This window comes from Polyodon spathula, chromosome 21, assembly GCF_017654505.1.
Source record: "Polyodon spathula isolate WHYD16114869_AA chromosome 21, ASM1765450v1, whole genome shotgun sequence".
In the NCBI taxonomy this organism is placed as follows: Eukaryota; Metazoa; Chordata; class Actinopteri; order Acipenseriformes; family Polyodontidae; genus Polyodon; species Polyodon spathula.
Window position 1 is genome coordinate 2,844,711 of NC_054554.1, and position 12,618 is coordinate 2,857,328.

The following is a 12,618-nucleotide window of genomic DNA, read 5'->3' on the forward strand; positions in this document are numbered from 1 at the left end:
TTTAGTCACAAAACCATCATGTATGCAACATGGAATAACAGATATATTTTCTTGCTCTGCTGAATGATCACAGTAATCTTTGAAGTTGATGACTTGGTTAAGGAGTATTTTCCTCATTGCAGCACTGGGAGAATACATACCTGCTTTCACTATTCCCAGTTCTGATTTGTTCCCAGTTGGAAGGGGGACTCTTGGGGGTGGATTATTTCTTTAATTTCTTTAAATCGGTACCCACTAATACAAATGAATGGATTACATTACCTTTAGACTTCAGTCTACGTATTTGCATTCGCAGCTTTTCCTGCATCGTTTATTATTCTTGCCGTTAACAAGGATGATTATGGTTCACATACAAACTGGGAGCTGGAGGAATGGCAGTACCCTCTAAACAATACATATGGCTTTTTCTTGTACTGCTTGTATCTTCTGCATGGATCAGTGAAGCCAACGGTTTCACAGATTTGACTGTTAGTGTATTCATTAGGAATTGGTGCGGAGGGTTATCAATTTGCCTGCTCTAGATGCTGGATAACCAGTCCGGCTGTCCACTATACTTCGGCATCGTGCTCGTCTTCATCTCCGGCATGCTGATCACCGTGGTAACCAGGATCTCTCGGACGACATCAACAAAATGCCAGGCTGAGAAGAAGAGGGCTTGCAAAGATACCTGCACCGTGCTGGGGTTCACCCGTCTGCTGGGCATCACCTGGGAGCTCTGGGGTTCACCCGTCTGCTGGGCATCACCTGGGAGCTCTGGGGTTCACCCGTCTGCTGGGCATCACCTGGGAGCTCTGGGGTTCACCCGTCTGCTGGGCATCACTTGGGAGCTGGGCGTCTTCTCCATCGGATACGTTAATTTGCCAGTCCTGCACATCTTCACCATCTTAAACTCCCTGCAAGATACAGTCACAAGAAGGTTAAACCCGCAAGAGGCTTAAATGTTTTGAATTACAGGTACTTCACTGCGTCACTACAAACGCTTTGGAACGAGTCGACAGCACGTGCCCAGGTAATATCGGTTATTTTGTCAATTATCATTATTCTTATTATTTTGTCAATTGCTTCTTTTTTTTTTTTTACAATAATTATACAATAAAAATGTCATATTTGCTAAAACAAGAAGCACTTTATTTAAAAAAAAAAACATATATAAGCAACCTTACATATTGTATAAAAATTATCACGATGCACTGAAATATTAACATTGTACTGTACATATATATATATATATATATATATATATATATATATATATATATATATATATATATATATATATATAAATAATATATCAGTCATATGACTGACAACAATGCTGGGAAGAATAAGGCATACTCAGCATCGTCCTTCTTCTTCTAGGGAAAGGCCAGCGATAGCTCAGCTAGACCAGCCAGCACAGGACACCATCGTCAAGATTACTCAGCATCTGTGCCACTTCCTTAGTGCCTCCACTGTCTCCACCGCAGGTGTAGCGAAGCCCCTTCAACCCGATGTAGCAACTCGACTAGAGCAGGAGAACCAATCTGACAACTTGTATTAAAGAAAGGATACATACTGCAGTGACAGTGTCTCAGTGCTAAGAGAGGTAGTGCACAGTGCTGGTGGTTATTTATATTCATTATGGAGATTTAAAAAGATGTGTTGGATAGCCAGTGGGAACGATTTCATACAAATAATTACTGTATGAGTGTAGTTGCCTGAGTTGCCCAGGCTTTGTTTGAGAAAGAGTGTGTAAAATGAATAACTAAAGCAGTAAAAAGGCAACTGTTACACTTTTGACGAGCTTACGCCAGTCACACAAATACCCAGCATAGAGAATATTATCCTGTCTTTGCCAAACAGCGACATCTGTTGGGGAAAGTGAGATGGAGTTGCTGTTGGAGAAGGAAGGGGATAAAAAAAAGGGGGGGGGGGGGGGGGGGGGATCATAATCCAAAACAGCAAAGACAAAGACAGTGTGGCTAAAACATATTTAATTTCCTTTAATGCTTACTCTCAATTTGACATTAAAAATACACAGAATTGTTTTTAAGATAAGGTTTTAAAACACGAGTCTCAGACACCTGTCATACAGTAATATCCCCAAAAAGATTAATTATATATAATCTATAACAAAACACAAATGAATAAATATCCATCTACGAACTATATACAGCTTTTAAGAAACTGGTCTATGCCTCTACAGTGCAATCGCTCTTTAAAAATATGCAGTTGAGAGAATATTTTGCTGAAAAAACAAAAATAAGGACATAAATACAGTGTTCTGCTCTACCAAAATATACAGTGCACAAATCAACAGCTTGGAAAGTCAATACAGCACAAGAGGCTGCAGAAGCAGCAGTGTGCTGCATGGCTATAGCAGACAACGATACCTGGAGCGAGAGGGGGTCCGTGTCATCTAACTGTTACCATTGTAAAACGATGAGCAAACGAGACTGAGCTGAAAGCATGTTGCACTAGGGAAAGCAGGCTTGAACACTCCATGAATGAAGCACCAGTTCCAGGCGCTGCAGTCTTGATTGTGGGCACGAAACAGACTGGGAGCTGCCACCAGCACTCCCAGTACCTGCCCATTCGGGTTTGTAAATAAGGTCCTTTATGCACCATTACACCACAGCATTCATTAAATGAAGGGCAGGCCAACTGTAAAATAGCAACATGCCTCCAGGTAACTCATTTGTTTGTTTTGTTTTTAATTATTTACCATCAGTAGCACAGCTACAGTGCAGTCTTGCTCATGCTCAGTTTTATAAAGGATTAACTCCACAATAGCCCAAAGAAGCCTTCGCTCATTTAATTGGTATATGGCTTTAAAGGCCATACAAGTCCCAGATATCTCCACTGCAGCCAGAAGATTTCAATTTAAAATGCTTATATAAAGCATGAAAAAGGTCATGCTACAGAAATACAAATAAAACAATGCATCATCCAAAACCTGCAAAAACACAAGCTTGGGTGCAGATTAGCTGTTGACAAGTGGCCTGAACACCAAAAAGGACAAGAAAGACGACACATGTTTGTAAAGTAAACATACCGTGCTGGACTGCACAGATTATTCAGGCTAACAAAGCTTTCATTCAGATTTGAAAACAAACAGAATATAGGAAAAAACATAAACTCAAATTCATGAAGTATAACAGCATTACATGAGCCATTATTACCCTTTTAAAGGCTGTGTACAGTCTTGCTAACCTGAGAACACCCAAACCATGAACACCCTTACAGGTAAGGTTCTGACGCAAAACAAAAGGCTTGCTGCAAATCTTCCACAAAAATCATCCGTATACAACTGCTTTAAGCATTAACTCACTGCTAAAGAAAACAGCTGTAAATGCAGGGCAAATCCCAGGGCACAGTCTGTCAGTGAGTCTGTCAGTCAGGGTGCTGACTTGCTGTTTCCCCAGAATCTTGCTGCTGCAGTACAATAGCAACTGCAAAACACTGGACCGCCATGAAAGGTGGCTGCCCGGGTTAAAGATGGCGACTCCAGGAATTATTTAGGTAAATTGAAACTCTTGAGGGAGGCCTTAAGTTGGTGCCTGGGGATGCAAACGTACAAAAGAATGAATTGCAGTGCCCTTTTCGCACCCCTCCAAAACTGGGGTGAATTTTGCTGGTGACTCCAGGCAGTGAAACTAATCAATTACATTAAAATTTCGACAGCCGTTGTAGCACACAGTCTACTTCACATGGGAGCTGCAGATCCTATAGGTTGTTCCTCTGAAGGGCTTCACACAGATTCTGGTTGGCGTCGGGCTCCTCTGTCATGATCTCCACCACCTCCCACTCTCCAGACCTGCTGGACTGCTTGATGGCGTCCACCACGCTCTGCATGTAGAGGCCGTCCTCGAAGGAAGCAGCCATGGAGACCGGCTTGTGTTCCCAGGTCCTCCGGTCCTCCTGCTCCTCGAAGGACTGCCTGAGAGCCTGCACCATGTACACCATGCCCTTCAGGTAGGGCAAGGGGACCTCCCTGAGCCCTTTCTCCACATCCATGCCCAGGCGCGAGGTATCGGCCAGCAGCAACTCCTCCTGGAAGGCGGTGTTCTTCTGGCCGTACAAGTCCGTGCCCCGAGCCACCAGCCTGCCGGCCGACCCCACCACCATGACCTCGTGGACGAAAGCGCCGGGCATGTTGAAGTTCAAGGTGACGGTGCTGCAGATCCCACCGCTCATCAGCATCTGGAAGAAGCAGAAGTCGTCGCTGGTAACGTGGCGGATCCCACGGATGGCCCCGTTCTGCTTCACAAAGGTCTTCAAGAGGCCGTGGACCTTCTCGGCCCGCTGGCCAGTCAGGTGGCTCAGCAGGTCCACGATGTAGCTGCCCATGGTGTGCAGGCCCCCGCCGCCCATCAGCTCATCGCAGATCCAGTTGTAGGTGTTGCTCAGCAGGCTGCCCCAGTACACCCGCACATCGCAAACCATCACGTCCCCCACGTAGCCCTCGTCAATCAGTAGCTTCATGCGCACGAAGGCAGGCAGGAATCGCAGCACGTTTCCCATCAGGCTCATCAGCTTGGGGTAGTAGCGGGCGGCCGTCACCATCTTAAAGGCATCGACCGACGTAGCTGCCTTCTCACAGATCACATTCTTACCGATCCCTAGACAAAGACAAAAAAAAAAAAAAAAAAAAGATCAATCACTGTAGATATACTGGCACAGATTCATTGTGTTGTAAGCTCTTCAGGAACTGTCATTTTTTGGGGTTTTTTTGTACTGCTTTCTATTTCAGCGTTATTGCTAAAAAATAAGAACGAATGAAAGAAAAGAAAAACTAGGTTGTTATCTGTAGCGTTTACACCAGAGGGCACTCTAACACAAGGTCAGGACATTCGTGCAAGTCTCCAAAAAAAAATAAATACAATTCTATATTTGCCTTAATAACCAGCTGGCTGAAACACGGACCACTAAATCTTTTCACCTACATGAGCTTTGTGTAGGCTTAGAACATGTGACCTGCTAAACACAAACAAATTGGGATAACAGTCTTGCCTCTAATAATTCTGAATGAAGTATAACTCCCAGAAGGCAAAAAAACAACTAAGAGCTCTGACCTCAACCACTTGGCATCGAGTCTCGTGGCTCAATGGTTCTTTATGGAAGCTTTAGCATTCCTCCAAAGTGGCGAAAAAACACGTGTTTGAGAGAGAACGTATTCTTCTACAGTCAAATGGGATTGCGTGTCCCGGCCTGCTGAGTAACTTCTTTGGAATAAGCTGCTTTTCCCAGGTTACAATGCTTTACAACCACATGTGCTTTCTATCAGACGGAAACAGAGAGACACCTTTCTTGGTTAATGCTGTAAACGATAACCAGCAAGTACCCTTCAAACAGAATGCCGATTATAAACCGCCGCGCTCCCTGCCCTGTTCAGTAATCCGAGCACACCCCCTCCTTCACTTTCTCTGCAGCAATAGAAAAGTGGTTCCCTACACACCACCTCATCTCAACCCAGCACAACCCATTCTTGTAAACTAGGTGATGCACATCCATTGACCTAAATGATCCGAGTACCTTCTATTAAAACACAAACAGCATTGTAATGCAAAAATTAACAAAATAATATAAAACTAAACATTCATAAATGATAGTGTAGTCCAGGCACAGGGGAAGTGCCCTCTGAGCCGAGCCAGCGATCTGTTTCCCCAAGTGTTCCTTTCACTAGCAGGACGGTAGTGTCTCTCCTGGGCTATCGGAAAGGACTGCGTGAAGAAGCTGGCCCAGCTCACACTTCTCCTTCACAGATGCATTTCCGACCGGCACTCAGCGACAGGAAGAGCTCCTTACAGTCAAGGGCTGTGTTCACCCAGTGTGAACAATGCACATCCCACCAGGGGCCGGCTGTGAATCATTTACAGCTTGCCAAAAGTTTCACCTTCCTGTTTGTCTAACAGCAACACTTTTCAAAGGGGCTCCTTTTCACTACCTCGCACAGCATCAATCATTTATTGCATTAGCGGTGGTCACAACAGAACACGTTACTGTATCTTGTTGCATGTAAAATGAAGCCTCTCAGTCTATATCCTGAACCTATATTGTGGCACTTGCTCTGTAGGTGGCTGTGCAGAAAACAGCGTCTGCCAATGAGAATTGCTCTCAAAAGAGGCTTTTGATGGGGTGGGGTACAGATCATCTTATGTTTGGGATTATTAAAAAAATTGAAAGACCACCCAAGCAGCAATCTCCAGGTCTCCAACACATTGCTTACACATCAGCAAGACTGTATATGCAGAGTAATTTACATATAGACGTTCTACAGACTCCAGAAGCGTCCGAGTCGCCTCTCCCTCCATCTGGCAGCAGTCTGCTGAGTGAAGTATGAGCCAAGCCTTTCAGTCTGAAAGAGCAGTTCCTAGTTTCACAACTGCGGGTTTGTTTGGAGAGAGACAGGGCCAGAGAGACAAGCGTCACACAGACACCAATCTAAAAAACTGCTGAGCTCAGCAAACAGACAGGCATTCTCTCAGCAGGTTCAAAGAGCCTACAGAACAGACAGGGAAACATTTACAGATGTGCTGCTGCTTTTCCTTAACAACAGATTTGGTTTTAATAAAAAATTACAAACGTCTAGTGTAACCTAAACCCCAGCAACTGACATCACACATCACCTGCACGCTCCCCTCACCTCAGTCCCCTCCCTTTTCTGTGCTCTGAATAAGCTCTCCGGGATACTGGTTCTGCAGCATTCCTTAGTCATTAAAAATACCAGTTTGTCAAACAGAACACTACACCTACCTCAGAACCCTCTGGCAATTCACTGTGGCAAATACCAGACATGGCTGGGGAAAATAAACCTGTTTGATCAGGCCTAACCAAGCCAAGCAGGTAAGAGGTCCAGAAGAAGAGAATAAGTCAGGAAATAAAAATTAAAGCAAACAATGGCTGGATGGCAGTAACGGTCTGTAGCAAAACACAGGAAAAGGAAGTCCTGTTATCTGTTCTTGTCTCTGAACACCTTTCCTGCTGTAGCTGCGTGGTGGAGTCCTCCAGCATGACCTTCGTGATACACAGAAAGCAGCTAGCCCAGCTCAAGGAAAACCCTGCAGCCATGTTTGCCATCTCTGGGCAGTCGCTCTTGTTTGGAAGTACACATGCTTCACATCTCTGCAGCAGTCGCTCTTGTTTGGCAGTACACATGCTTCATCTCCAGTTCATTCAGCCTACAGAGAGGACACTTCACCCAAACCCATTAATAAACTGAAGAGCATGATCTGAAATCATTGGAACAACCTATCCCCTATCCAACCTATCCCCGAGTGGGATTCCGAACACCGGAATCCTATTTCTAAACTTTGTTTCCAAAAACTAATGCAGCTTCACTAACCCAAGCACCTCCACTTCTTAGACCCCACCTCATCTATCTCAGTGAACATTTATAATGCTAGCAACCACAGTACCCAAAACACATCTCCAAATATACTTCCCTTTCACAGCATGTGATGGGGCTGCTTTGGAAACAAGCGTTTTATGATCACCTTTTACACACATCTCCACTTCCCTTAGCTGGAATGGGGAAATGGTCGCCTTCACTTTTAACATGTAAACTCAAAGAGCTTTTAGAGAACAAGACAGAACATTCCTATTTGACACCCCTGACTCCTCCAGCACAGTTCAGCAATGTGAAAATTCTATTACAATAAGCAACCTATCCATACAGCACTTTGGACATCTTGCACAACGGAGAATAATTTGTTAGTGACCTTAGCCACAGCATTCATGTATTTATATTCTACAATGTTAAAGCACTTCTCTTTACAAGGCTGTTGTAAGTATCCAGGTACTTATAAAGCAGCTGTAATGCCTGCTTTGACTAAGCTATTTGTACACAGCGAGACAAGTCAGAAACAAGTAAGTGAAGCACTCAGGAAGCATACATTGTGAGGCAGGAATTTCAAGTTTTGGTGCATCATTCTTTAGAAAACAAACACAATCGTTTCAGGACTGCAGCAATTTCAAACTTGCATTCCACAAGAGTGCATGCAGAAGCAGAACACCGTTAGCTAGTAACTGTTATTCTGGAAGGATTATTGGAGCTGGCTCACAGCACTTTACAAAGCCCTGTGTAGAATAAGCACAGTCTTGTCAATCATAATAAAAGGCAGATTTTGGACACATTCCACAGCAGTGGGATTCTTGCTTTAGAAGCTGGCCCAGTTATAACTGTACCAAGGGCATAAATGCGTTGATGAAGCTCCACAATTGGAAACACATCTATATAAATATAATGCGGAAGGCAGAAAGCCAAACCAGTGGTCTAGAGATGGTTCATCTTTATACAGTAATAGCACCCTTTGCAAAACATTACATTGACATATATGAATCAGTCTTTAGAAATTCTGGCATGAGATTACTTAAAAGCTCATCACATGACGAAAAATAGATCCAACTACCCCTGTGATTCTGCTTTCAGTCAACAGATTTTTTTTTTCTTTTACAAACTCTTTCAAATTACATCATCACGCTGAACGTCCTTCTTCTCTTCACACAACAAAGCAAAATGGCGGACAAACCCGCATCTAGCTGGACAGTAATTCTATGACATTACAGAAAATGAATTGCAAAGTAAACTACAAAACAAAGATGCTGCAATCGTCATGTAAATAACACTAACTCAACTGGCTGCTCTGAGAATTCTGCACCACAGTGACAATGTTATTGACTTATCTGTTCTGTAACAGCAGAATGGACTGCTGACCTTGGTTCCTAGTGAGAAACTAAAGGCCTCTCGGGAACAACCAGACGATGGTCCTTCAGCCACAAATGGCTCATTGAGCTTGAAAATACAGCTCTTTGAAGTTTCCCCATTTAAGGTTTTTAATGGTTTGAAAATGACTGTAGCTTTAGGTAGAAGAAAAGGCAGCAAAACTACAATTGTGTTTTAAACATGCAAGATGTTTAACGAGCAGAACGCTACCAAACGGTTTACTGTATGTTGTTGCTTCTTTCTATTCTGCTCTCTTGCAAAGTAAACTAAGTGATATTTTTTCTATAGGTATTGCTCTGTAAAAACTTCCTGGCATGGCTCTTTCAGCCAAGCAAGGTTGGCCAACTTTGCTGTGTTGCAGGGTCCCCTCTTACCCAGAGCTTTGACAGCGATCTGCCTGGTGAGGGGGGGTGGGATGTTGATGCAGACCAGCTCCACATCCTGGTGCAGCAGCACATCGTCCGTCTGGCTGGTGTAGAAGGAGATACCGAGCTCCTCCGCCAGCTGCCTGGCCTCCTCCTCAGTGCGGCCCCACACCGCCTCCACGGAGAAGCCCTCGGCCCGCAGCAGGGGCACCAGGACCCGGGCCGTGCTGCCAGTCCCGAACACACCCACTCCGGGCAACATCGCCACCGCTGCCCTCCCTCGCTGTCACAGGAGCCGGGTTCCAGCACACTGCTCTTCAGAGCATTCTCACAGCTCCTTCTGTCCCTGCCAGGGAGCAAACAGGGACAGTTAATAACACCACAGACCATGTATTCTCTATTCCTATGTTAGGAGGTGGGACGATTACAGTACAATTTACAATGCAAGGGTGACAAAAATACAGTGCACATATGCACATACAGACGGATTGATTTCTCAGATATCTTCCAATTGTCAGAATCTCAATAAGCACATTTTATCACAACTGGATAAGGTTTCTAGAGGCATGTAAAAATCAATGTACCTAAATGGGCAACTTCACTACTTCCCACTAGCCAGGGGTATAAAGTACACATGTAGCACTGACCGTCAATCTGCAAGCCTGACGGTTCGAGCAGCATTTACAGTCATTATGCACATAGATTTGTGACACATGGAAACTCAGAAATAAAAGAAATAGGGCAAAGGGCATTACCAGGATCCAATTTTCTAAAATAATTTACTCTGGGATCCAAAAAAAGCGGTAACTGCAATCTGCAGTTATTCCTAATCAGTTTGTCTTTAATAATTAACAAGGAGCGTTCTTATAGAAGGGCTAAAGCTCAGCTTTACAGTATGTATTTGTTTGCTTTGTGTCTGAGCACAATCCACATGTGCAAAGCGAGAAGTGCAGGACCAGCCCCACACAGTATCGAGAGCTTCTGCAGCACACCTGCACTGCACAGTGGAGCTCAGCAAGCCTTTAAACAGGAACCGTAAGCAATTGAAAACAGTATTTTGTTATACAGGGACCAGCTATAGAGTGGGCATGGCTTCAAGGCAAGACCCTTATCTAACATGTGTATACCTAGTTTTGCATACCTTTAACCCATAACTACAGGCTGTATTCAACTGCATAATAACTGACTGTATGCCCACCTGTGGAGGTATCATTACCTGTCTAAAAGAGGACCCAGAATATTCTTTTCTGTGCCACTGCCTCCTTCCACAATGCAGGAGAAAGGTATGCATGCACAGATTCACATGATGATACTTGTTGAGTTCCAGGCTCTCAGGGTGGGGTGACTGGGTGACTAACAGCACATTCAAAGATGGTAGCAGATAGTTACCTAAGCGACTGCGGATGTGTCCCTGCAGCTAAAACTACAACAAGGTCTGCATTCACCAGAAACAGAAGCATTAACAACCTGTTCTGACTATTTCTGTGTTATTTCCGATGGGAAATAAGTATTGCCTTTAAAAGTGTAGCTACTTTAGTTCAGATGGATTTGGGCTTGCAATGTTAGTTTTCGTGTCAAGATTCACAACACCTCGGTCCAGGGTCAAAAGGGCACTCACGTGTTATTTATTGATTTTTTCTTTTTTCTTTTTTTTAATCTAATCGCAAATGCTTGTGCTGTATTATTGCTGGCGACAAGAGGTCATGGGCAGAAACCAAAGTTGAGAGGGTCACAATTACACACCAAGGTCAGTCTGACACCTGGACAGAACGAAAACGTGTGTCCAAAATGATGCAACCTTTCTCAAATACAAGTAAACCACCAGCGCATCAACCAATATTATTTAAATCTGGAATTAGTGCGGCTGTTTATACTGTACAGTACAAGCAAAGCTGGCCCCATGCAAGGTGTATTTATAAAGATACTATAACAACGTCAAATAAATAAATGTAGTATTTACGACAAATGTAGTATTTAATTATTTCATTGTGGGCCTTCCCATCACACGCATCCTTTTATTTATTTATGCATCTCAATTAAAATCAAAACGGTCACATTAGAGAGGCACCTCCGCACATCAACGCGTTACCTGGGGATAACTGATAACTGGAGAAATGGCTTGAGTCTTCTCAAAGCGTAAATACCATTCAATATGTGATACCCACAGGTGGAGAAAGACAATATGCAAATACCTGCTTCTCATTCACACACTGCACAAGATCTTGTGAAACCAGTCGCAGTCCCTTTTTTTGTGTGTAATCGCACTCATTATTTTTTCAGCTATACTTACCATACATAGTGTACTTGTCGCAGGTGCCGAGGTGTGCGTGTGCGTGTGCGTGTGCGTGTGCGTGTGTTAACTAGCCGATTTCCTCATCTCATCCCCCGACCAGGGCGAATTGAATCAACCATACGAAGCTCAGCAGACTCCAGTCGCTCTCCCACAGTGTCGGTGCCTAGATACAGATCGCCACACACAAAGGGAAGACAGCGAGTGGAATGGGAAGCGAATCTAGCTTGCCTGAAAGAGCCTGGCAATTGAAGTAGCCTAGAACAGCAGCGCGCCTCGTAGCACAGCTGTACTGCTAACAGTACTAACCTTGGAACAAGGAAGGTGTTTGAATAGGGTTCTAGGATCGATGATATGCAATAAAAAGTTAATTCTGCGATGCGCGGTGGAAACAACACCACCACTTCCAAAAGCCACTGTTGTTAATCCCGAGTTTTCGTGCAGTCTGTCACGGTTTTGTCACTGACTGCCCCTGTTCATCCTCTACAAAGAACCAGAACAGTAGACGCGGCGATGCGGGGTGTTCCTCTGGGTTGCAAGGGGAAAAAATACACACACACAGCCTCCCTCGTCGGTGCACGGTGTCTGGAGTAAGAAGCTCATACAATACACGGCCCTTGTCTCATCCTGGGTGCATGCAGTGTATCACAAATCCTGGACAAGTTAGCCACCCGATGCCCTTGCAGAGCTTCGTGAACGTGTACTACCGCTGCCAAAGCCTGCCCGGTTCAATTTATATTCCTAGTTAGCGTGTGCACATCCTGCTTTGCCACGACCTTCTCTGATCAGCAAAACACCAGAAGCGACCGATTATTTCCCCAGCCGCTCACGAATATCAGCCCCCCTCTCGGTTGTCCGATGATGCTCTCAAATTAGGGGGAAATGTTCTCTGTATCTCTGTCCTGCAGCTCAACCCGCCCGGCCCCGCATTGAACCACATTCGATCGCACTGCGCCTGCTCGGTACACTGCAGCTGCACACCCACATCTTCACGGAGCTGTCATCCCTTAAAGGAACAACAACTCGTGTATTATTTGGTACAGTAGTTTAAAGAGCCAATCAGAAAACAATATTGATTTTATCGATATAAATATAGGCAGCACCAGGATCTGATTGAATTGCTACGTTTCCTATAACACACTGACCACACATGTATAGATATCATCTGTGATTAATAATATATTATATCTATATATATATATATATATATATATATATATATATATATATATATATATTTTTTTTTTTTAAACTATTGT

At 44.1% G+C, this 12,618-nt stretch overlaps 1 protein-coding gene across 3 annotated transcripts; it reads right to left on the minus strand.

Annotated features, from left to right (window-relative positions):
* Positions 1-1,956: 1,956 nt before the first annotated feature.
* LOC121296604 (glucose-fructose oxidoreductase domain-containing protein 2-like) lies at positions 1,957-12,351 on the minus strand. Of its 3 annotated transcripts, none has more exons than XM_041222319.1 (3): positions 11,669-12,351; positions 9,079-9,415; positions 1,957-4,601 (listed from the first exon to the last, which is right to left on the minus strand). In XM_041222319.1, the coding sequence occupies exons 2-3, from the start codon at positions 9,329-9,331 to the stop codon at positions 3,706-3,708; spliced, it is 1,149 nt and encodes a 382-aa protein (XP_041078253.1). In that variant the 5' UTR covers positions 9,332-9,415; positions 11,669-12,351; the 3' UTR covers positions 1,957-3,705. The 3 variants fall into 3 exon arrangements, with proteins under 3 accessions (XP_041078253.1, XP_041078255.1, XP_041078254.1); XM_041222321.1 differs by lacking the exon at positions 11,669-12,351 and adding an exon at positions 11,360-11,662; XM_041222320.1 differs by lacking the exon at positions 11,669-12,351 and adding an exon at positions 10,286-11,299.
* Between the last annotated feature and the right edge of the window lie 267 nt (positions 12,352-12,618).